Source organism: Lampris incognitus, chromosome 10 (assembly GCF_029633865.1).
Source record: "Lampris incognitus isolate fLamInc1 chromosome 10, fLamInc1.hap2, whole genome shotgun sequence".
NCBI classification, from domain to species: domain Eukaryota; kingdom Metazoa; phylum Chordata; class Actinopteri; order Lampriformes; family Lampridae; genus Lampris; species Lampris incognitus.
In genome coordinates, this window is record NC_079220.1 from 54,047,809 (window position 1) to 54,074,727 (window position 26,919).

The following is a 26,919-nucleotide window of genomic DNA, read 5'->3' on the forward strand; positions in this document are numbered from 1 at the left end:
AAGACGTACGACGCACAATGCTACGTGTTGTGTCACGTTTTCCGGCAAGGTCCTACCAACCAGCTGCCATTCAAACGCACAACTAAGAGCACATTGCTGAACTGGATATTTGTGATTTGCCCATCGTCTTAACTTTTCCATCAGTAGAAAGCATCAAAAGAGGACATTTGTTTGCATGTCATTTTTAAGGATTGTAGCTTTTACACTCCAACTAACCAGTCGGTATGGGGTTAAAGGGCGGATTTTCAAATTTCAGACGCGGTAGGATGAGAAAACGCTGACAATATTGGCAAACACTAAGACGCAAATGAAACGAGGAAAATAAAAACACAGAACTGAGAAGGGCTTACTTTATTGACTGAGCTAAAACCAAAATTATAGGACAAATATGTCATACTAATGGCAGTTTCACTGGAGGTGAAATACAAACATCCTTTTTCAAGAAGGACAGAAAGTAACACCGCCCGTGATGCAATCTTTTGACAAAATTATACCAACTTTGAATTTTCCTGAAATGGTGTTTCAGTGCACAGTACGGACTGTCATATAACCTGAAAGCCACTGGGCCATCAAGGCCATCTTAGTCTACAGTGAAAAGACCTTAATTCAGAGGGCGATTCCTCAGTGTCTCAGCATCCTTCACTCTTACTTCCCCTTTTCTCACCCTTTGTTTCTTTGGGTCCATCTGCAGTGATCTAATGAAAGTGGCAAAGTGGAAGCTTACTGGCCCCTATCAGCCATTTTCTTCCATGTGCAGGTGCCATATTATCACAGGCAGGAGAGATGAGATGAGAATGGGTGACTAGGAGAAATGCAGATTAGATACGTATATCCTTACCTCTAATGATCAACTAGGCTGCTCTCGTCAAGTGTTTCATACATATATATATATACATATATATATATATATATATATATATATATATATATATATATATATGAAGAATTTACTTGACTGACTGGATTTTATATATATATATATATATATTATATATAAAAAATCCAGTCAGTCAAGTAAATTCTTTATGAGACAGTACAAGCCTGTTCCATGCCATAAGCGATCATCAGCTGTCAATAGTTATTGACAAAATTAATTATTGACAGCTAATGATTGCTTATGGCATGAAACAGGCTTGTACTGTCTCATAAAGAAATTACTTGACTCACTGGCTGATTTTACTCATTTGTTGAGTACTTCCCCTACCATTGAGTGTGTTTGTGTGTGTTTGTTTGTGGACAGTTTGTATCCCTGCTGATATGAGAATATAATCTGATAAGTGGTGACATGTTTTCTCCCCAGAGACATTTTATTTCACACCCGGCCCTCCCCTTAACACTTCCCTGATCGTACATATTGATTGCTCCGCGCCTGCAATGAGAAGCCACAAAAGACTCGCACGTGGTGTGACTAGTCAGTGACTGAGCATTTAGTAGCCTGCACACTTTATCAACCACATCAATGTTAACACACAGCCAAGTCCCTATAACTTTTTTTTTCCCATTTAATTAATCCGTCCATGGCATTATGTTGCCTGTGTTATTTCAGCGAGGGATAAGTTATTGGTTTTCACACGATGGACTCACTGGGTATACATAATAAATACATGACTGGAACCTACACACACATTTACATACAGATAAGTATATGTATAGGCAAATGTAGGAAACACACACACACACACACACACACACACACACACACACACGTTCTCCTTCCATGCCCTACCTCCTTTGCTGGATGTCGTGGTAGTGGGTACGTTTCTGCAGCCTCCAGGCCTCTCTCTCCTGGGAGGTTGAGTCACAGCTATAGTACTGCAGCAGGAAGGGCCACACCTCGCCACGGATGGATGGGTCTATACCGCCAAAGAAGATGGCCTGCCGGGGCAGAGGGGGTGAGTGCAAACATTCACATGGCAAACGGTGACACATCCGTGGCAAAAACGGTGAACAATCCGAAAACATGGGATGTGCCATGAATTTGCCTAATGACAGTAGATGCAACATTTCATGGCTTTACCAAACTATACCCCCCCCACACACACACACACACACACACGAGGCCCAGCTCAGATTTTCAGGTCCAGAGGAAAGGTGCTGCCTTGGCATCCATTACTGATGAAATGTCTTGGCCGCAGTCTAACTGCCAGTGAGTCATTTCCACGTTAACCCTCGAGTGAGTCAACTCAAGAAAACTCAAGATGACTCACACTTAGCCGACACTCAGCCACCAAAACTCAACTCGCTCACATTCAAAAACATGTGGCAAAGCAGGGGTGCTGATTAATGCCTGGAGGCAACCACTGCCGGGAGTTTCAAGATGAGTTTCAAGCATGGTTAGTGGGAAAGAAAAAGAAAATAAAGAAAAAGAGTTGTGTCTAAACTAGCCACAAAGTAGAAACTGAAACTGTTGCGTGGGCTTATTCACTGGACTCAAAACAGCGGTGAACAATCCTCCCTTAAACACCGCCCGGTTGATTTGTTTTTATTTTTTTGGATTACCGCGGGGTCAACTTGATCCAATAACACGAACACGCACACCCCCTACCTTACGGAGCTTGTACTCCTCCTCCACCTGTCCGCTGTGGTTCAGGTGGCGGAGCCAGGCGGCGACATCGAGCCGCCGGTAAAGCTTTTCCTCTGGGTGGGTCTCCGTCGAGGACAGGGTGGGCCTACGGATGGAAAACTGCATGCAAGACTTCTCATCTGTGACCTGATGGAGAGCGACAGAGAGACAGCCAAAAGAAAGAGGAGAGGGAGAAAGATGGAGATGGGGGGGTGGGGGTGGGGGGTGTCAGAGGCAGAGGAAAAGGAGGACAAGGGAAAAAGAGCGAGACTGAATGACAACATGGGAGGAAGAGCGAGGGTCAGAAAACACAGGGCAAACATATGCAGTAAGATAGGAGAAAGGCAGGGGAAACTGAAACGGCACAGAATGAGGTGCACGAAACCCGGTGAGGCTCAAATTGAAAGGAGGACAGCTGCTTCGAGGTTACTGTGTGAAACTAGATGCTGAGGTGGATTTGGGTTTATCACCTGACCTGGTCTTTGAGATGGGTCTCCCTGCAGCACTTCCACTGTTGGAAGACCTCGGCCAGCTTGTCCAGGCCAGCATGGTGGAAGTGGAGGATCTTATACTGGCTCTCTCTGCTGGCTATCACCAGCTGGCCACTGGTGCACGCCTCGTCACTGCACCAGCACAACACAAGAGAACACAAACCTCGTTTCCAACAACTCCCAATCCCCCCTTTCAAACAGAAATGTAAAATAAGCTTGTATTTGTCAAAGGAGATGAGAAACAACGCCCGTGGATAGTTTGTGTGCGCCGACAAGGACACACAAGTCAGCGATGTGTCAAACACATTCACCGTTAATATACAATTTCCAACTCAGACTCAAATATATGTGTTTCTCATGTCAGTTATTCCACTAATGATCATATTTTCATAATATATAGAATTATCTTGAGGCGGGGTCAAGAAAACGTGGCTCCTCCTGTCCTCCCGTGACCTCCCGACTTGCGGCTCACCTGAAGAAGAGTCTCAGTGACCTCATGTGACCCAGATCTACCCGGAAAACCCCACACAGCTGTTCCAGGGCCAGCACTTTCTGCTGCTCCTCCCACCGCACGCCTTGCGATTGGCTGTTGTTCTCTGAGGGGGCGTGGCTATCCAGGCTGGAGGCGGAGCTTGCAGAGTGGATCATAGACTCGTCGCACAGCTCCCTGGGATATGGAGGAAAAAGTGTTGTTTTTTCTTTTCTTTCATGGATGGCCATCTAACTGACACATGTACACTTATCAGATAAATATAATTCAATGAAACGGACAACGTCTGTCTTTTACTGGATTCAGTGGACTGGAGGACAGAGGCCAGCTGTAACCGCCTACTGACTGCTTCACATGGGGAATTTGAAAACAGACTATAGGTTACAGCAGCGTCGCTTAGCTTAGCCTTACATTACGTTTTAAATAACAGTAGGACGAGGCCTAAAAATAAAAGTAAGCCTACGCCATTGTTTATTCGGTGATTTCGGGGGGCAGATGTTGGGACTGTTGGAGCAGAGGTGTCCGGAATCGTGAGTATAAGTGAGAAAATAATCAAACAATATTATATAATAGTCTATTATAATACACGATTAACACTAGATTTCCTGAATAACCCCGGTTTCAATGTTCTTTTTTACATTTTATTTCTAATTTACTTCAGACTCAAAACGAGCGCCTCGAACAGACTCTCCGATCACAAAAACCGGATTCTTTAAACAGCGTCAGCACAGGAAGGATTCTGCCCGGTCACTTCTGCTCATGATAAGCGGTTGGTCATTTTTCCACGGCACTGGATCGAGTTTCAGAAAATCAGACTTGAGATAATAAATGCAATGTACGGGGGTGGGATTTGGGAATCTGAGTCGGATGATGCAGATTTGACCTCAAAAAAGCACAAGGATGCGAGTTAACCCGCGGTGTCCCGTGAAAGCCAGTACGCGAGAGACCTTGTGTCACTCCCGTCTCGCCCGCGGGCAGAAAACGTGGACGTCGCCGAGTAGAACCTCTTCTTTCTCGCGCCTCAGTCTGACTTCCAGATAACTTTCACAAAGTTAAAAATGACATATCATGGCTAACTTACAAATACTACCACTATTTTAACTGTGGGCATTAATGATACATGTCATGTGGACGGTGGTCAGCGCTTTAGCCCGGTGATAAATGTGTAGCCATAAAGGCTCATCCCCAGCTCGGTCCTGCCCTGTTGTTTTGTGTCTCAATATGGTTCCGTCAAGACACTGAGAATGGTAGGAATGCATGGAGGCTTCTGAGGACACACACACACACACACACACACACACACACACACACACACACACACACACACACACACACACACAAACACACACACACACACACACACACATATACACAAACTGCAGACTTCAGGAACTCTGTGCACACACAAATCACACTGTCCGCTGTCCAATTTCCCCTGTCATTCCCCCACAGCCAGCATGTTGTTCCCGGCACTGAAACCTGAGCCTAGGGTTCCAATGCGGGAACGAACACACACACACAAACACACACACACACACACACACATCTCCCTATACTTGTGGGGACCCCTCATTGACTACATTCATTCCCTAGCCCTTAACCCTAACCATCATAACTACATGCCTAACCCTTACCCTCACCTAATCCTAACCCCAAACCCAAGTCCTAACCCTAAAATAGACCCTTTCCTTCATGGAGACCCATAAAATGTCCCCACAAGATAGGTGGTTTCAGGTTTTTCTAGCCCCCATTTGGACCAAATGTCTCACACACACACACACACACACACACACACACACACACACACACACGCGCGCGCGCGCGTAAAACTGTTCATGGCCAACACAAATACACATCCTAAATCCTAGCAAATAGATGCGATATTTTTCTCTCACAAGAACCACTTGCAGGCATGAGCGCTCAAATCCACCCACTCTACCACCCACCCGACACACCCACCCGACACACACACACACACACACACACGAACACAAACGCTGAGGGTTAAATAGTGAATGGACCGTGGCTAATGACCGTAATGGACTCTCCAACACGTCTCTATACATGCTACCGCTGAGAAACGGAGCGCGACGCTGGTAAGGGATAAACCCACTGACACTTGAGAGGTAGCAAGCCACATAAAACTGGTGTTTAAAAACATTTAGTTCATAGTCAACTGGACCAGAAAATATTGAGCCGGCATCAAAATATCGCTCAGTTGTTAAAAGGGAGGAGGGGGGGGGGGGGATCATTCAAGTGTTCCACTCACAATCCCATCCAAGTGTGTGAAGTCGTAAATATCTACATAAAAAAAGCCATTTTCACACGTGTTTTTTTCTTACTCCCGAGCTTTGCCGTTCTCCAACTCAACAGCCAGTCCGCGGAGAGGGAGGCAGCTGGAATACCGGCGCTGCTGGAGGACCAAAGAGAGCAGACCTGATCCTTTACACTCTGAATCCATCATGTCGAGCTAATCATTTCCCTGTTCGCAGATGGGGAAATAACAAGGCTGATCAATCCAGGCTGTGCCGTTTCCTCCGCCTGCCTGGTGATTTAGATTTACTGTGCTCTGTCTCATGGATCACACCGCAAACCAGACTGGGCTGCACCGGGACGACTTCAACGAGGAACGCCGTGGTGGGCGAGTGGAGCGGGCTGAAATACGGAGGACGAGCTCTTTCAGCTAACTCGGTCATTCGCCTCCCCGGTAACCCTGGTGGTTGTCGTGGGTTTTTTCTTTTAATTAGGCCTACCAGCCCATCTAAAAAGGCTGCTTCCCCTTGGTCCTATGATGAGCTTGCCGGGGGAACGAGGCAGTTATGGCTCAATGATTTTAAACGCTTTAGCGACACCGACTTAAAATTGAGAAAACTATTTACAATAAAGCGTGTGGGTTGTGCGCTGTACTGCATCCAAGTTTCTGTTGAGAGCGAGCTACGAGTTCTGTCGCCGTCAGCGGTCGGTCAAGTGGTTTTTCATCTCTCGTACTGAAACAAGAGTGCACAGTAATCAAGTCGTGAGATATGCAGAGGGCACATCATGCCAAGAAGCTGTCTTGATGGAGGAAGGATGGTGTAAATGGCACGTCCCTCCAGGCTCGCCAACGCGAGGCTCCACCCTGGGGATGAAGCCGTCATGTCACCCTGAGAACCTGGACCGGGGCCCACATACCCCTTGGAAACCCCAGGGCCCTTAACCATCCCTGCAGTGAGTGAGGGGGTAAGGAGAGGGAGGGTGAATGGAAGGCACTCTGCAGACAAATGCCAGACAGTGGACCATTAAAGGAAAGTTAAAAGACAGAAAATGCCTTTTGTGAAAGAAGACAAAACATAAAATTCAACTGCCTGGGGCGAGAAGCAGAAGGGACTGGACTCACCACATAGTGACACAGAGTTGGTGAACGTGTTGACCTGGGGGTCATTTTGTGGCTTGTAACCAGTGAGTGCAATGAACTAAATATAATTTGTCAAACGTGAAAACACAAATGAACCTTTAATGAGCCCACAAAGTCAGTTCCTCTCTCCTATGCAGCGACAGAAATCCATCTAACCTTGCATCGCTTCAAGATGTGTGTGCATTTTAAGGCCTCTTCTACCACAAAAGGTTAAGAAAACATTTATTGGACATAGCTACGCAACAGGCTCCAGTACTTCAAGCTGAAATCCATGACTTTTCTTCCTTACTAAATTGTTATTTCATCCATCTGGACCATGAAGTCAGGTTACGTAATATTAACTGGCATCTTCACCATGGTGGGCAAGAGGGAATACATATGTGTGAATGAGAGGAAGGACAGCAGAACGGTGAGGGTGCAAGGAGCAGAGGTGACGAAGGCGGATGAGTTTAAATACTCGGGGTCAACTGTTCAAAGTAACGGGGAGTGCAGAAGAGAGGTGAAGAAGAGAGTGCAGGCAGGGTGGAGTGGGTGGAGAAGAGTGTCAGGAGTGATTTGTGACAGAAGGGTACCAGCAAGAGTTAAAGGGAAGGTTTACAAGATGGTAGTGAGACCAGCTATGTTATATGGTTTCTATGGTTTGGTTCCTCCTGCATCGCCACTTTGCCGTGGTGGAGAAGCTTGCCTGTACCAATGATCCCAAGAGCTATGCTGCCATCCGGAGCTTGGCTCCTGGTAGAGTCACCCAAGGTGGATAGGGGCTGAATAGGTTCCACATGAGGCGCAATCCAACAAAGACCTCAACGGTGGAATCAGTGGAAGATGTCTCCAGGTCACAACGGCAGTGAAGGTGGATGAAGGCTGCAACAGAGGTTGGTCCCCAATCGTCTTGGTTCTTCATGCCATTGGACTCTGGCCACCCCCTGCCAAGGCCAGTGTGGTGGCTGCAGGAGCATCAGCCACTCCATGTAAAAAGCTGTCACGCGCAGGTGTCCTCCCATTATGCGGCTCCAGCATCGGCCTCTACACCCATCTGAGGTCCCAGAGGGAGGACGGTCATACTCCACCGAGTGACCGCCGATGATGTATGGTTTGGAGACAGTGGCACTGACGAAAAGACAGGAGGTGGAGCTGGAGTTGGCAGAGTTGAAGATGCTAAGATTTTCGTTGGGAGTGATGAAGAAGGACAGGATTAGGAACTGAGGGACAGCTCAGGTTGGACAAAGCAAGAGAGACAAGATTGAGGTGGTCTGGACATGTGTGGAGGAGAGATGCTGGGAGATGCTGAATATGGAGCTGCCAGGGAAGAGGAAGGCCAAAGAGGAGGTTTATGGATGCGGTGAGGGAGGACATGCAGGTGGCTGGTGTGACAGAGGACGATGCAGAGGACAGGAAGAGATGGAAACGGATGATCCGCTGTGGCGCCCCCTAACGGGAGCAGCCGAAAGCAGTAGTAGTAGATATATATCATGATTGGAGATGATCTCCAATCTCCATATAGCGCTGCTGAAATGTTCTAACCGGCTAGCAGGACCACCGGTGCAGCAGCAAACATGTACGTGTAAACAACTCCAGCAAGAATACATTTTGAAATGCGATGCTGCTGCGGTGGTACTTCTGTCGGACAGACGGATCAATATTACCGCTGAGCTATTATACGTTATATTCTGTTGAAGTTTGAAACACATAAAATCGCCTGTGTTAGCTTTGGTCCGAGGATCCCATTTTAACAAGGCAGCGGGGTGGGGTGGGGGGTGGGGGGGCCGTTTATGAGCTGACGGCACACTAGCGGCAACTCGTTTGTAGTCCAAGAAAGTCCGTGTCACAGGCCCAGTTCTCTCTGCCTCCTCGGTGAGCTATGCTAGAGCATCTCTGTACTGCAGTATCGACCGCCTGTCCAGCAGGATCGCCATCACGCTTCAAATGGACAGGATAACTTATTCATTGCAGAATGCATGGATTGCAGCTTTAGAGCTTTGAAACTGGAAAACAATACCAACAAAAGCAGAATGATAAACCCATATACACTCGTAAGAGCCTTTTGTACAGTTAAAATCTCCCTCTCTCTCTCGCTCTCTCTCTCTCTCTCCCTCTCGCTCTCTCTCTCATACTCCAGTTCTTTCTTTGTGAGTGATTCCAAGTGACATGTTTCCAGTTCCTGGCCCCTTAACAGTGTCAATTAAAGCTAGAGAGAGAAAAGAGAAATTGAGTGGGTTCCAGGAGCTTTGGCTGCTGCTCCACTCTCTTCAGTCCTCTAATCCGGAGAGCTGACATTCAGCCCAACACAACAACCCCGGGAGCACTGGGAATCAAAGGGCTTCATACAGACTTTAGGGAGGACGGGGAGGGGGGAAGAGAGAGAGGGAAGGAAAGAGGTGAGAAAGAGAGGGAGGGAGAGATAAAATGGAGAGAACGGCTTCGAGGCGGGGGACCAGGAAAGAAACGACACGGAGACGAGGGCAGAACGGTAGCGGAGGGAAAAGACGTGCGGAAATAAAGCCCAGCAAACCGGGGACGGACTGGCGGGAGGGACGGCGAGGACCGAGACGGGGGAGGCGATCGTTTTGTTGCCGTTGTTTTTCGAAGCGAAGCAGAAGAGCAGCTAGAAGAAAAGCGTCCCGGTGCCAGCGCGCTGATGTATAAGGCTGACAGTAGAGGAGGGACGGAGGAGAAGCTGTGCAGGAGACGCGGCTGCCAAGTCACACACTTAGTGCACTTACAGCGAGCCGGGATCTGCCAGTGTTTTTAAAAGCTTAAACACACACACACACACACACACACAATTTCTCACAAACACAATGAGGCACGCACACACGTACATACAGGCACGCACACAAACACACACTTTCTGGGCAGTGTTTCAGCAAAATAGCTGTGTGTGTGGAAACGACCTCAGAGGGAACTATAAAGTCAAATGGCCTTGAGGTCAGAACAGCAACACGATCGTTCTCCAGATGGCTCCCTTGATTAGGGGAAAATCTCTGGCAGCGCCGAGGTTGTGGGTTCAAAGCCCCGTCAGGAAACGGACTCGAATAAGGGCTCGAGCCATCTGCTGCGTCGGGATAGATTCGGTGAAAGGCGTCCGGGCTTACCTTGTCAGTGTGGAGCCGAGGCCCTCCGATATATACACGGTAAATGTTATTTTATCTGCACGTTCGCGCACCTTTAAATCCCGGCTGAGCGCCGTTGGTAACCTTGCAGCCTCCTACTGTAAACGTCACCTCTGGGCTCGATTCTATTCGCTTTGGCTCCACCGTGTGGCAGCTTGGGGCAGTTGCAAAGCACCTTCCGGATCGCCGCGCTAACTTGTGTGATTAATGGCTGTCTGGGCCACGGTGCTGCACGAGGATGGCGGGGCACGTCGCTCAAGGTGAGAGAGGGGCGGAGAGCCGCTATGATTTCCCTGCATCGGTTTTCAATGGCCGTGGGGACTAATGGCGTGCGGACTTGTGACAATAGCGATTCCAACACGCGAAATGAGCAAATAAAGGCCGCACACACACACACACACACACACACACACACACACACACACACACACACACACATACACACACATACACATACACACACGCATATACAAACCGATGACTGGTATCGGAGATCAGGACGACACCAGGCTAAATGGAGTATCTGTATCGGACATTTTACCCAAAGCTAAAATTCGACAGCGGGCAAAACGGCTCGACATACTTCAGTTTTGGCATGAACGCCTGCATTTCTTTAATGGTAGAAAAAGGAAAACCGATTCCATCTTAATCACTGTACCCACTGGCCCCAAACCAACGGTCTACGTCAGCAATTTTAAGCAAAGGTATCCTGGCTCGGGTCGGTACTCACGAATCGGTACCGGCGATGAAAAAGTGACATCGCCGCATCCCCAGCAACACATATGCTGTTTCGCTGAAGATCACATTTTACGGACCGCATGACAACAAGACAAGTACGGGTCTCCCCTAAAACAACCCTCTCCCTAGCTTTGTCAGTTCCTAATGTCGTTTCCCCCCCAGAGAGAAACCCTCCCAACTGACCACTTCAGAGGGTTTGCTCTTCTTGCAGAAAACTGCACGAAATGTATTAAACGTACATATTTGGGGGAAATTCAACGATGAATTACTTCACGTTATTGAGGCGGTTATTAGAGGAAGAGTAAGGCTTCGCTGGGGGTACTACTGGGCTGCTAGAGGACCTCCCGGTAATTGCAAACGGTTAAAACTGTAGTAGAGCGAGATGGACGAGAGAACGCAAACAAAACAAAACAACAACAACAAAAAGAAAAAAGAAGAGGGTTTTGTGCTTTGCAACTTCCTGGTCAGAGTTGTTTGCACTTTCCAAACTTTTTGGACTCTTTTTGAGATTTACATAGTTTGCTGTGTAACTTACGTGGAATGCTACTACATGCTACATGACTGTGCGACACGCAGATCGCACATCCGGGGTACAAACGAACCTGCTTTCGTTGTCCAGGAAGACCGAGCTGCTGCTCTCGCAGAGCGCCTCACTGACGGGGGACAGGCAGAAGGGGGAGGAGAAGGTGTCCGAGTCCGAGCCCATGGTGCTGTCCCGGCTCACATCGTCGGAAAACTCGCAGGAGCCCTCATCGCCCTCCTCCCCGGCTGGGGGCAGCGGGTGTTGGGGGGGACTCGACTCGACGCCAGCCTCCACGCCCGGGCTCTGGCTCTCGGAAGCGGCTGCCGTGCTGGTGATGTTCCTCTCCTCATCTTCCTCCTCCTCCTGGGCCACTGGGGGACGGGAGTGGGGTCTGCAGGGGGTAGGGGCTGGCGTTAGAAGATGCCGATTGGACGGGGTAATCTACCGTGACGGAGCAAACAGCCCCTCAAACGGCTGCAGAGTGGCGCTGGGCATGCTACTGCAATAATCACAGGGGGATTTATGTTGATATATATCACAATATCTGCCAACGTGTGCAAAGATACCGTATTTAGCGATACAACTGAGGTTGATCGCGCTGAACCGTTTGGTAAAATATAGCGTCAAACCAAAATTAATTTTCAAATAAAACATGCTCAGATATTTCAGAGCTCATTTTGTGAAATATTTCAAGCGACAGCTTCTCTTTATCGCCAGTTTAGACGACAAAATTGTGACTCGCGTGACGAAAATGTCCAAATTTCCTCAGGACACAATTCCATTGAAAGAGGAGGAATGAATTAATCAACGCTGGATTATCGCGTAGTGCTACTGCAAAAGTACCAAAAGTAAACAAAGAAACGCTTGTCACTCGGACCGCTTCCAAAACGAGGTATTCTTGCACTCTGCAGCACTTCCGCTTGGTCGATCGGATCGTGTATAAGAGGCTAAATATTCAAACGCTGCAAGTCCTTTAGCATTTCCTGCTCCCATTTAAAACTTACATTATCACATCTTTCAACATCGCAGAAACTGGATAACTGAGGGAGTGTCCTAGACAAGATAACCATCGGTTATCATAACGTGGTAGTAATATGACAATACGAGGTTAGAATAACCTGGTTTACATACGTAAAAGATCACCCTGATAAGTCGCCATTTTCCAAAAACAGATTCTTGAGCCACCTTAAGCCAATGGAGGAAAGACGGGTTTTCTGGAAGCCAAGGTCGGTGCTTTTACATGTGGTAACACCTGCGGCAGGATTCTCTTTTCAAGAAAAGTCCACGAGGGATTTCAGTTCGTTACCAAAAATATACACAACGCAACGCAACATGTACGAGGGCCAGCAGTGCGGCGAGTAAGCTCGCCCCTTCATAACGTAGCCATTATCGCGACTTCAGCGTCTCGTTAAGGACACGGAGAAACGCCGTGGCTTCACGCGTACCGTCGGCCTCGGCGCCGTGCGCTCCTGCGTACGGGGGAGCTCTCTGGGGTGATGTACCGCAGCGCCTCCTCGTCCTGCCTCTGGATGCGAGAGTTGGGCACCCAGGTCAGGATTAAAGTGGTGCCCAGGCTCTCATCCTTCTCCATGTGCACGCACAGGTAACCTGTAGGGGGCAGCACGCACGCACACACACACACACACACACACACACACACACACACACACACACACACACACCAGGGGTTGAAAGGGATACCAGGCGAGGAAGTGACACGAGCTCGCCAAGAGAACCCTCGGGGATACTTATTCGTGCAGAGTCGCTGAACAGGGGGAAACCTGAAAAGTGAGTGGCGAGTACACAACTCATGCATATCTGTGCACACAACTGCAACCAAAGTAGGACTGAGAAAACACACGGAGGAATGGTAGTCGTGGATGAGTTGGGGGGGGGAGGGGGGGGCACAGCATACAGCTCAACAGAGAACTTTCAGTGGAGAAAGACAAGACGGTCTTAAAAAACGTTTCTCATGAGGGTGACAGTACATTTACACGTCAGGGGAACCAGTCTGAGAGGTGGAGAACAGACGCCTACATCTGTCTTGATGCATGCCCAATACTCCGGGTAAGGAAATCACAGGAAGTTGCATCAGTTCATCTGGACACAACGTTTAGTAGGAGAAACGTCTCATCACTCATCCAGGTGACCTCTTCAGTCTCAACTGACTGCAGGTATCCCCACCCTCATAAACAATACTGTGCAGGTATCCCCACCCTCATAAACAATACTGTGCAGGTATCCCCACCCTCATAAACAATACTGTGCAGGTATCCCCACCCTCATAAACAATACTGTGCAGGTATCCCCACCCTTATAGACAATACTGTGCAGGTATCCCCACCCTTATAAACAATACTGTGCAGGTATCCCCACCCTCATAGACAATACTGTGCAGGTATCCCCACCCTTATAGACAATACTGTGCAGGTATCCCCACCCTCATAAACAATACTGTGCAGGTATCCCCACCCTCATAAACAATACTGTGCAGGTATCCCCACCCTTATAAACAATACTGTGCAGGTATCCCCACCCTCATAAACAATACTGTGCAGGTATCCCCACCCTCATAAACAATACTGTGCAGGTATCCCCACCCTTATAGACAATACTGTGCAGGTATCCCCACCCTCATAAACAATACTGTGCAGGTATCCGCACCCTCATAAACAATACTGTGCAGGTATCCCCACCCTTATAGACAATACTGTGCAGGTATCCCCACCCTTATAGACAATACTGTGCAGGTATCCCCACCCTCATAGACAATACTGTGCAGGTATCCCCACCCTTATAGACAATACTGTGCAGGTATCCCCACCCTCATAGACAATACTGTGCAGGTATCCCCACCCTTATAGACAATACTGTGCAGGTATCCCCACCCTTATAGACAATACTGTGCAGGTATCCCCACCCTTATAGACAATACTGTGCAGGTATCCCCACCCTCATAAACAATACTGTGCAGGTATCCCCACCCTTATAGACAATACTGTGCAGGTATCCCCACCCTTATAGACAATACTGTGCAGGTATCCCCACCCTTATAGACAATACTGTGCAGGTATCCCCACCCTCATAAACAATACTGTGCAGGTATCCCCACCCTCATAAACAATACTGTGCAGGTATCCCCACCCTTATAGACAATACTGTGCAGGTATCCCCACCCTTATAGACAATACTGTGCAGGTATCCCCACCCTCATAAACAATACTGTGCAGGTATCCCCACCCTTATAGACAATACAGAGGCATAACGACCCAAAACAGCGATCAGTTTCATATGCAAATTACCACGACCGTTAACTAGTTACAATGGTCATGTGTGCTATTCAGAGGATTGGAATCACATCATTGTAAGATGGTGACAGATGACCTCTTAGCCCCCCCCCCCCCGCCCGCTTCAGGGATGGTTGTTCCCTCTTCACATAGATGGCCTCTTTGACTCCCCGTTCAAACCAGCGTTCCTCCCTATCAAGGATGTGCACATCCTCATCCCTGAAAGAGTGGCCACTGGCCTGTAGATGGGTGTAGACTGTAGATGGTGTAGACCAGTGTTTCTCAAACTTTTTTCAGCCAAGGCACCCTTTTTAAGTGCCTAAAATCTCAAGGCACCCCAGTGTAAAAATATAGCTAAAAACGACACTGCATCCCTCTATTAGTGCAAATATCCTTTTTTATTTTTAGGGGACGGCGTGTATCAATGAACAGATAGGCAGACAGATAATAAGGTGGGTAAAGAGATAACATTCCTCCAGAATAAAAAATAAAGTGTCAAAATAAGTCCTTCAAACTGACATCCCCCTTCCCAGCATAATGAAGTGACAGGAACTTCACACAAAGAAATGGCAGGAACACTCCCATCTGTACTCTTCCATCCAGCCTCTGTACACACACACACACACACACACACACACACACACACACACACACACAGAGACACACCCACACACAACCCGCATTTAAAAAGTGAGATAGGCCTACATGTGCACATGAACACACACTCACGCACAAATATGCCACAACTGAGAGCCAGGAGTGCATAGGGGAGAGAGAGGCCGAGAGGGGGCGTGACTCACCATCAATGAGAGACATGGGCCTGGGAAGACGCACAAAGCTGCCCTATCCTGGTAGGGATGGATGAGAGGCAGACACGTAGATCCTGGTCCACAGTCCTTAGTCGCTCCCTGTACCTGTTCTTGATGTACGTCAGGCTTGAAAAACTCAGTTCACATAGATAGGTTGTGGAGAAGGATAGTAGAATAGCAACAGCGCATCTTGAAGCCAATGGGTACTCGTTTCCCACTGATATCCAAAAGCTGTCCAGTTCCACATCACAAAATCTCCTTTTCAAAGTGCGATCTTCCCTGATCTCCATCAGTTGTTCCTGTATTGGAAGTGAGCAGTCCTTTGCACTTTCCATTGCACGCGCACTTCAAGGATCACGGACCCAGTCAAACTCAGCATATGACTCAGAGGGAAAATAGTGATTGAATCGCTCGTCAAGAGTGGTCAGATGCTGGGCTATTACGCCTGACAATGTGGTGTTGTTTGTATGCATATTGCACAGGGGAAACATATCCAGCCTGCCCTGGTCTACAAAGGAACGCCAGAGTGTGGGCTTGGACCTGAAGCCGCGTAGTTTGTCAGATGAGGAGAGGAGGGTTTCTTGTCTACCTTGCATTTTGATATTCAGCTCGTTTATGTGCTTAAATATGTCAGCCATATACGCGAGTTTTGCGCACCACTGCTCGTCTGCGAGTAGCTCTGCAAATGCAGGTTTCTCGTCTATCACGAAGGCCCTCAATTCTTCTCTTAACTCGTACACTCGGGTCAAAACTTTACCCCGTGAAAGCCAGCGGACAGCCGTGTGTAACAACAAGCTTTGATGCTCTGCTCCCATTTCCTCGCACAGAATGGAAGAGAGGCGGCTCTTTAACGGGCGCGCCTTGATGTAATGAACCATGTCCACTGCTTTGTTCAGTACGTCGGAAAGTTCTTTTGGTAGCGTCTTAGCTTAGCAACAAGTGCCTCTCGGTGAAGGAAGCAGTGGGTTGTTCGTATATCAGGGTTTTGCGCTTTGGCCCTGGTAATGAAACCTTTGGCACTGCCCGTCATTGCAGCCGCGCCGTCGGTGCAAATACTGATACAGTTCTTCCAGCTCAAACCACCCTTGTCAAGATACTCAGTTGTCACACGGAAGATTTCTTCTCCTGTAGTGTTGTTGGGGAGCAGTTTGCAAAATAAAAAGTTCTCTCTAATACGGCCCCCATCAACAAAGCGAACATTTGCTAAAAGCTGAGCGTGCCCGCTCACATCAGTTGAGTCGTCGAGTTGTAAGGAGAAATGTCCACTGGCCTTGATTTTATCCAAAACGACGTCTTCAGTATCGGCAGAAATGCTAGTGATTCGCCTCGCTATTGTGCAGTCTGACAGCGGGACCTTGGCTACTTCTTTGGCAGCTTGTGGGCCAAGCATTTTGGTAACGATTGCCGTGCAAGCAGGTATTATGACGGACTCTGCGATTGTGTGTGGCTTCTTGGCTTTCGCTACTATTTCTGCTACGAGGTAGCTGCCCTCCAGAGCCTTCTCGGATACTTTGGCAGCTTTACACATGACTTTCTCTTGCCGCGATTGCTGGGTTTTAAGGCGAACAAAGTACTCCTTCCCCTTGTTTTTAAGGTGTGGGTGTTTTTGCTTCAGATGTCGTTTGAGTTTGTTGGGAACCATAGTTTGGTTTGCCAGTGTCTTTCCACATACGAGGCAGAGCGGGAGAGGGCATGCATCATTGGTACTAATGAAGCCAAGTGCAATGTAGCTGTAGTGGTATCGCAACATCTTTGTCTTTGTCTTTTTAGCCTTGCCCTTGCTAGTAGCCTTGCCCTTACTAACATTAGCATCTCCCGGTGGTACGACGGGTGCAGACGACTCCGAACTGGAGGATAAAAGCCGGTTGTTGCTAGAAGAAGGCTCCGGTTCACTGTCAGTGTCTGTTGAAGTATCCCCATCTGTTGGAGCTTCTGGTGGGACTTTTCTTTTTAGGAAACGATCCATGGCTTGGTTTTGGGTTTTAGCGGCATCAAAATGTCAGGACGTGTAAAATGATAACAACGATGCCCTGACCTTACGTGACCGCGCACTGCACTGACCCGTATGTAACGTGGGAGGGGAAATGGGCACGCGAGACAGTTTCTCATGAGTATGTAGGCTATTTATTTATTCATCCATTCATTTATTCAGTAACATTTTGTAAAATAAATTAGTATTTTAATTTTTGATAATTGATATGAAAAATGTTAATTTGCAAATTTTTTCACGGTACCCCTGACGCTGTCAGACGGCATACCAGGGTGCCGCGGCATACAGTTTGAGAAACGCTGGTGTAGACTGTAGATGGGTGTAGACTGTAGATGGGTGTAGACTGTAGATGGTGTAGACTGTAGATGGGTGTAGACTGTAGATGGGTGTAGACTGTAGATGGGTGTAGACTGTGGAGTCCTGGCCTGACACGTTGATGAGAGTCGAACCTCAGGTACTCATCGGTGTGTGTTGGTTTATGGTAAACATCAACAGCCGAAGGTCCCCCATCACCAATTGCAACTTCAGTCTAAGAAGGCTAACCCGTCATCCACTGGAGCACAATGATGTCCTATCCAGCGACACCACCTAGCCATTGGGTTCAGATTAGTGGACGACACCTGGGTTGAAATTAAATCTCCGGATGTAGCACATTTCACCGACCACCTTAACTCTGTGGACAACGTAGCACATTTCACCGACCACCTTAACTCTGTGGACAACCACATCAAGTTCACCAGGCAGGATGGGAAACATGACAGGTCAGTCTTCTTAGACTGTGGAACTGCAGTTGGTGATACGGGACACTTGACTGTTGATGTTTACTGTAAACCAACACACACTGATCAGTACTTAAAGTCCGACTCTCATCATCCACCGGAGCACAAACTAGGAGTCATCAGGACGCTGTACCACCGAGCTGACAACGCCCCCACCGACACAGTGGCCGGGGAAGGGGAGAAACCCCACATTAAACAGGTCCTGGTTAAGTGTGGTTATCCTAACTGGGCGTTGGTCGAAGCCAGAAAGACACCAAACAGGGCACCATCCAATCGAAGAGAGGTGGAGGACAACAGCTGCCTAAGCGTAAACCGGTGGTGAGTCTGTATGTGGCGGGCAAATAAGAACAGTTGAAACGCGTATTTTCCAAACACCGCGTCTCAGTTGCTTTCAAACTCCAAAACTCGCTGCGCCGGAAATTGGTCCACCCAAAGGGTCGGGTCCCCCGGCACAAACAGAGCAATATAGTGTACACTTTAAGTGCCGGGAGGATCGCCGTGACTTGTACATCAGGGAAACCAAACAGACACTGGCCAAGAGGATGGCACAACACAGGAGAGCTAACACGTCAGGCCAGGACTCCACAGTCTACTCTACACCATCTACACAGTCTACACCATCTACAGACCAGGACTCCACAGTCTACTCTACACCATCTACAGACCAGGACTCCACAGTCTACACCATCTACAGGCCAGGACTCCACAGTCTACTCTACACCATCTACACAGTCTACACCATCTACAGGCCAGGACTCCACAGTCTACTCTACACCATCTACACAGTCTACACCATCTACAGACCAGGACTCCACAGTCTACACCATCTACAGACCAGGACTCCACAGTCTACACCATCTACAGACCAGGACTCCACAGTCTACGCCATCTACAGACCAGGACTCCACAGTCTACACCATCTACAGGCCAGGACTCCACAGTCTACTCTACACCATCTACACAGTCTATACCATCTACAGACCAGGACTCCACAGTCTACACCATCTACAGACCAGGACTCCACAGTCTACACCATCTACAGGCCAGTGGCCACTCTTTCAAGGATGAGGATGTGACCATCCTTGATAGGGAGGAACACTGGTTTGAACGGGGAGTCCAAGAGGCCATGTATGTGAAGAGGGAACGACCATCCCTGAACCGAGGGGGGGCTAAGAATACATCTGTCACCATCTTTTTCTTTTCCCCCCTTTTCTCCCCAATTGTACTTGGCCAATTACCCCACTCCTCCAAGCCGTCCCGGTTGCTGCTCCACCCCATCTGCCGATCCGGGGAGGGCTGCAGACTACCACAAGCCTCCTCAGATATACGTGGAGGCGCCAGCCTCTTCTTTTCACCTGAGAGTGAGGAGTTTTGCCAGGGGGACGTAGCGCGTGGGAGGATCACGCTATTCCCCCCGATCCCCCGAACAGGCGCCCTGACCGACCAGAACACATACCCACATCCGGTTTCCCACCCGCAGACACCACCAACTGCGTTTGTAGGGACGGCTGACCAAGCCGGAGGTAACGAGGGGATTCGAACCGGCGATCCCCGTGTTGGTATGCAACAGAATAGCCCGCTGCGCCACCCGGATGCCCATCTGCCACCATCTTACAATGCTGTGATTGCCAAGTATTCTCAAATCCTCTGTGAATAGTACACATGGCCATTGTGAGTCTAGCTAACGCTCATGACAATCTGCATGTGAAACTGGTGGCTGGTTTGGGTCGTGAGGCCACGGTGCTGTTTATAAGGGTGGGACGCCTGCAGTCAGCTGAGACTGAAGAGGTCACTCAGATGAGGGATGAAACGTTTCTCTCAATAAACGCTGTGTGCAGACGAACTGATTCAACACTCTGATACACAAACTTCTTAAAAAGGAAAGAATTATGACAAAATGTGGATGGAGTCTTGTTCAATTAAATGTGCAGAAATGACAAGAAAGGAAAGCAGAGATCACAAGACAAAAGACAGCATGCACAAAAGCTGGATGACAAGTTAATTAATAGAGAGATGGAGAGCGAGATAGAGGAAAATAAAGACCGATGGGCTGCCTGGAAGGCGTAGAAGGGCAGTAGATGGTGGAAACGACTCCAAACTCAGGAAATAAATGAGAGTCGTGAGGAAAAGGACATGATTGATCGAGGGCGGGGAGAGAGAGAAGGAATGGTAGTGGAGAGGTCTTAGCAGGCCAGACACGACTAAATCGTGGGGAGACGGAGGTGGAAAAACTAGTCAACACCAACAGTCTCATGTGGGAAAAGCAAAGAAAAGCTTCAATACTGTGCTCCCTGACAACATCTGTACACTTTATTCATGCGTGATTACAAAACACACACCGGCTTCAGATGAACACTTCACCGGGTCCAGGTCAACCAGCAACACCTTTTCCAACTTCCTACCTTGGGGCCCACTCATAAGGGTGGTCAGACAATAAACTGCCATTTGTGGGCAGTTAAAATTTATGCAATCTGCTTTGTTTGCCATCCACTCAATGAACACAGGATCTTCTGTTTCTGGTGATGAACCTGTGAAATGAATCCAACCATGTTGTGTATTCTGTGCTGTACATTGTATGTATACTGGTACACTCTGTCATCTCCATCTACCTCAGGCATGTATGCAAGTTACCTGCTAACATCTATTTCAGCATCTCTGATATATTCTCTGCACCGCTGCACTTTATCGCCTCTTACTTCGCCTGTATAAGTGAATCCTTGTGTATATATGTGAAGATTGTTGTGTTGTAGTGTTGTTATTCCATGTTAAGTACACTGAGAGAGCCACGAAACCGGAGTCAAATTCCATGTATGTGCAAACCTACATGGCCAATAAATAGGATTCTGATTCTCTGCACAGGGGTCAATTCACGTTTATTTGAGCCCGTCCCGTTGCGCCGCCCCCTCTGCCGATCCGGGGAGGGCTGCAGACTACCACACGCCTCCTCCCATTCATGTGGAGTCGCCAGCCGCCTTCTTTTCACCTGACGGCGAGGAGTTTCGCCAGGGGGACGTAGCGCGTGGGAGGATCACGCTGTTCCCCCTCCCCCGAACAGGCGCCCCGGCCGACCAAAGGGGGGGGGGCTGGTGCAGAGACCAGGACACATACCCACATCCGGCTTCCCACCCGCAGACACGGCCAATTGCGTCTGTAGGGACACGCGACCAAGCCGGAGGTAACACGGGGATTCGAACCGGCGATCCCCGTGTTGGTAGGCAACAGAATAGACCGCTATGCTACCTGGACACCCTGTGGACAAGCTTCTTGACCTTTTTCACAGTACACGTTTGTCAAAGTCACAAATCTTGCTTGACTACTTGCAAACTCGCTCCATGGAGAAAAGGAGTCTGACCAGTTGGGAAAAGTCAAATGTTTGTTCTTTTTACTTCCTCGCCCAGGACCAAGTCTCACTTTACCTGGGTGATGTTCTGCCAGGCCGGGCAGGGGCTCAGACGGATGCACGCACACATTGTTCTTGGAGAAGATGATTTCTCCGTCCAGGCCCGAGCGTGACGACGAACCCCCCGCCCCGGGGTTAAAGGTCAGGAGGTCAGAGGCCCTGGAGGAGGCGCGTCGCAGGAGCCGACCCAAAGACATCTCCTCAGGCAAAGGGATGCTGGGCCCATCCTCTGGTGGTGGTGGTGGTGGGGGCATGAGGAGGTGCAAAGAGCACAGAAACGGAGTGTAGAGGTGGCAAAGGGAAACAACCGATGGAGAGGGAGAGCGGGGGAGGGGGAAGACAAACAAGAGACAGGAGATAGACAGAAATGGAGTCGGAGAACAGAAGAAGAAGAACAGAGAGAGCGTGTTAGAGAACAATGTAAATATCCGAAAGGCAACGCGACAGGGTTTTGCTGTACTCGCCTGCATTGGTGCAAAGCGAGGCCTCACCTACTCCACGATATACTGCAGTGTCCTTAATGGAGAGGTCAGCCCGAGAACCTCTCCTTCCTTCTCCTTGTTCAGCATTTTCTCATGCCACGTATCTTTTTCATGCACATGTAATTGGGACTGTGAACCCACCCGTGTGCACACAAGCGGCTTCACAAGTGTAGCGGCGTAGCAGTGTGTCTCCCACCTTATGTAAACAACACACACACACACACACACAAAAGACGTGCAAACAAAGCGCCTCAAGCCACGTGAAATCCAAAGCGCTTATCAGTAGTCGGCAGATGTCAGTTAAAGCACATATTGACTCAGAAACTAACAGTAAAAACACCCTGTTGGATGTGACAAGTCCCCAAAGGACAAAAAAAAAAAAATAAAACCTCAACAAAGTGCAGTCCTAAAGCAGTGGCAGGGTCTCTTCTTGCCACGCACCTCTCCTCTGTGGAGGAGCGTCCTTTTCCGGCTCGAAGAACATCGAGAGGACGATTTCTTTTTTGGAATTTGTCAAGATCCCGAGCGACTACGCGTAATTCAACATTGGCCGCGCACCCTTTCTGCCCCACCCACTCAAACGGGACTGGTCAAACGGCTGGCTCTCATATCACCGTCCTTTGGAGCCGCTTCACACGACCCCGGGAGGGTAAACTTTGTCTCTCTGGTCAAACACGCCGACCTCGGCCATGTCATCGGCCCGCCATCTGTGGAACGCGCCCTCTGGTTTTCCTCTTTCCTCGGAGGACGTGTTTACCTCTGCCCGATGAAGCGAGCAGCCCACTTCCTGCTGCCAGGCCCCAGACAGGAAGTCCCCTGCCATGAAATCCTGGCATGACCGGGGGAGAGAGTCTGTCTTCTCACCATTTCGGTCCGCATAATCTTCGGAGTAAAGTCCCTGTTTGGCAAAGACTTCCCCGGGAGCAGTCACTACATCGTGTCAAAGGGGTCACCGTTTGTTGCCGCTGAGAATGACGGGCAGCGTGATTAATACGACAAACTTTGGTGATTTGTGACGAATACTGTGCTTTGATATGCAGGCAAAACAACCCAGAACAATACGCCATTAGTGGCGTTTCTGCAGAATAGGCCGTAGCGCCGAGTATCACTTCTCACTGGTGACCGTTGCATGCCAACTGCTCGAAACGGCGTCTACATGATCCTCTCATGAATGTGCAAACCAGGCTGGATTTGCCATGCACGGTATAGCGTGGCGAACGGCGAACATCGTCCCCGACCCTCCATGTCACATAATTCAGGCCTTCACTGCACTGATCACAAACGTGCAAAAAAACGCCAACATATCACTGGACCGTAATGTGACTCCGATACGTGTGGTCCGATAAGTATATTTTCCCCCTACGTTCTTAGCTTGTGGTTATTTCAGGAGCGGGTGTGCGATTACAGGGCCCAGCAGGTCACTTTGTTTGAACCCCATATTAAGGCTGACACGACAACAGTGTTCCCTCTCCGCTTCTCACGCTGTCAACGCCTCACAAACAGCCTCTCCTCTCTGACCCTGAACCGCTGCCCAGGATGCCACCCTACACTCAACCGCCAGACCAACCAGCCGTTTACCTGCACACCTTTTCCCCGTATTCAAACGCAACAGACTGCTTGAAAAGGGAATTTTAAATGACTACTTCGACTGAACGATACTGGAAAAAAAAGGGGGGGGAATCGACATTGCAGTATTTTTCCCTTTTTTCAACACGTATTGCAGTACTGAAGAATAAAAACAGGGTTGTATAATTTTGACATACGTGTGTTATATGTCGCTTTCAGCATTCAAGGCTCCATTTGGAAAGGATTTATCCCTCTAGCAACGACAAGGGTGACTTTAGAGGGGAAGTAAGACAGCTGTTTGAGAAGTCATTCACTCAGACTAACTAATATCTATGTGTCGGATGTGCTACAGTATTTTTCCTCAAAACTAGTCGTAAAAAAAGCAAACCTCGCTAGATTTCATCTTCCATCAAGCAGTAAGTGTTAACCTAGCAGGCCCCGGTTTCCCTTACACTGCATCCTTTGCAACGTAGGCCTGCTTCCAGCCCTGCTGCTACTTTAACCATGGTCATCTTGCTAGGACGTACGCATACCCTACAGACAGGCTTCGGGGGGCGTGAACTCAGCTCAGAGGGAGCCGAGCTGACCTCTGAACCGATTTAGCGGAGTCGTCAAACCGACATTTGAATGGAGGCACCTGCAGGGGAGTGCCCTTTAAAGCCTACGATGCACAGGCTACAGAGGCCGGGGCCGCTGAAACAAGCCTCAGAAGGCTGCAAAGAACACTGAAAAAGGAGCCTCTTGTGAACTTTCACACCGAAGGCTGAATAAGTTGGAAGAAGAGCGGGGATCCCCCCAGCAGAAGCCTGCACAGGAGTTACATGTCAGCATAAGAGAAAGTTATGGATCCTAACATTTTAATATAGCCAAGCTTCTTTTTTTTTCAGATTAAGAGTGCCGATATAATCTACTTGGTCGCTACGCTGGTCGCGTGGCTCGGGTCCTGGGCTGTCCCGGTGGCGTCTGGACGCCGCTTGGCATCCTGCGCATCATGTTCTTCATACATTTTATAATTCCATTCTGTTATCCTCTTTCAATGCTGGATCGTGTACATTGTGTAAACACAACATCCATGGCAGGTTGTCCGTCTCGGGAGAGAGACCCCTCCTCTGTTGCTCACCCTGAGGTTTCTCCCTACTTGTTCTTTTTTAGGGAGTCGTCCCTTATCCGATGCGAGGGTCTAAGGCAGGGGGTGGGCACTCTTATCCAGAAAGGTTCCCGTGTCTCCTAATCAAAGTTCCTCAGCACAGACTCTGCCGGGTGGTTAGTGGGATCAGGTGTGTAAGTAACTGCTTGGTTGGAACAAAAACCTTCACCCACACCGGCCCTTTCTGGATAAGACTGCCCCCCCCACCCCTGGTCTGAGGACAGGACGCTGTGTTGCTGTAAATCCCTTGAGGCAAATGTGGAATTTGCGATATTGGGCTACACAAGTAAAGTTGACTTGACTTGGAAGTACTGGAAAGCAACTATTACACTGCACCAGAGCTAAGGGGTCGCGGCTCTGGCAGGGACACTCAGTCACGGGCCACGGAGGGCCACCGTAGGCAGGAAAGGCTTCCGTACCAGGCAGACCTGAAAGCAGCTGGCGTCCGGCTTCAGGGGCGCTACCTCGGTGAAACGCGCAGGTTAGGGTGAAGACGTGCATGCACATGGCCCCGCATGGCCCCGGCTGAGCATCACCGGCCGAGCTACGGGCCTACCGCCCAGCAGCGCCGTGGCCTGTTTAGAAAGAGGCGTGCCGTCAAGGGGGCTGCACCCGCTATCCTGACACGAGCTCTCTGACGGGCAGCAGCACGAGCCCCCGACGGCGGATCACGAGAGGTGGAGCAGGTTCTACCGCAGGACTCTCTCTCTCGTGAACTGGACCACCGTCCGTGCTGTGGTCCGTCTCTCAGTTCTCCCGTCAGCGCCGGCAGGGATTCGGGTCCGTGCCTTCTCGGGACATTCATATTATAGTGGAGCCGGCTGGCAGACCGGGTCCCGGTCACCTCCCGCGCCGAGCCGAGAAACTTTGTTCGGCAATGCGACAGGAACGTGACGGGGCGGGGGGGGGGGGCACACCGGGGCCGCGCGCGCGCGTTTCAATTAGCGTCTCGTCGGTTGTGGACGGAGTAGGTTTCGAGCAAGGTGAAAAACAAAACAGACGCCAACGGACAAAAAAAAACGAGGGCGACCGCCGGAGCCCTCCTCTCACCTTCAGGAGTCTACAGCCCACGTCGAGCGCACGTCATCCCGAATGTCAGCGGCGTGTGTACGGACGGCGTTGGTGGACGCGTTCCCGGCGGAGAGCGCGGACAAACCGTTCTTGTTCGCGTCCCCTCTGGCTCGACAGTGACGCTACGCGTTTCTTCTTCTTCCGCTGTTTTATTGGCGAATTGCAACCAGATGGAGCATTATCGCCACCTACCGTTACGTCAAAGAGTCCTTCATTTATAGCCTCCCCGCCAGTCCGGTATACTTGAGAAAGGCGGAGATATTGTAACGGATGAACAGGCTCGGTAGCCCCTTGGCTACTGTTCGCTACATTGGTATCAGAAGTGGGAGCCCATGACACCAATGTAGCGAAGTCGGGGGGCAGCCCGGGAAGCGAACCCGGATTTCCCGCACCACGGGCAACAACGTTAACCAGTCGACTAAAGGGTCCGACCCGTTGCCCAAGGGCTACCGAGCCCATTCATCCGGGATCGTTACAATATGTTAAAGTACGTCATCCCCAGTGTTCCTTGTGAAAATCGAGTTTAGGTCCATGTGCATGTTTCCTTGTTGTTCCAGTGTAGTTTGTGATATGAATCTCTCTCTTGCTTGTGTTGGGCCAATAAAGAATACATCTTCTATAGTCTCTGGTTGGCAGCAGACATCCCAGCTCCCAGTCTGATGTTTCCCGGTGAGTTGCAATGAGGAATTCAGTCTAGTATGACCCAACCTTAACCCACTAATGATGTTCTGTTCTCTCCTGCTCACCCCCCCCCCCCAAGTCCTTTCTACCCCTACTTCCTGTTGGATCCGGTACAGATGTCTTCCTTTTCGATTACTGTCCCATAATTCCTGCCATTGTGCCTTGATTTTGTGTCTTATGAATGATTTTGTTGCAGCTTTGCTGATTGGTGCTGACAGTTCTACATGACTTCCTCTCAATCCGTTTTTAGCCAGTTGGCCCAGTTCCCCTAATACCTACATGAGCTGGTATCCACATAAACTGAACATATATTCCCAGTCTAACAATCCTGTATAATAGCTGTGATATTGCTGCTGCTTTTAGACACAGCCCCCACCCCCACCCACCACTCAAACCTC

General features: G+C 49.3%; 1 protein-coding gene across 2 annotated transcripts; it reads right to left on the reverse strand.

Moving 5' to 3' along the window:
* Positions 1-1,722: 1,722 nt before the first annotated feature.
* Positions 1,723-25,939, reverse strand: tbc1d16 (TBC1 domain family, member 16). 2 transcript variants are annotated; one of them, XM_056288661.1, is made up of 8 exons: positions 25,820-25,939; positions 21,591-21,803; positions 12,755-12,917; positions 11,389-11,700; positions 3,527-3,721; positions 3,039-3,186; positions 2,546-2,710; positions 1,723-1,875 (listed from the first exon to the last, which is right to left on the reverse strand). In XM_056288661.1, exons 2-8 carry the CDS (start codon positions 21,769-21,771, stop codon positions 1,723-1,725), a joined length of 1,317 nt encoding a protein of 438 aa, XP_056144636.1. In that variant the 5' UTR covers positions 21,772-21,803; positions 25,820-25,939. The 2 variants fall into 2 exon arrangements, with proteins under 2 accessions (XP_056144636.1, XP_056144638.1); XM_056288663.1 differs by having other exon boundaries at positions 1,824-1,875; positions 2,546-2,703.
* Positions 25,940-26,919: the final 980 nt, after the last annotated feature.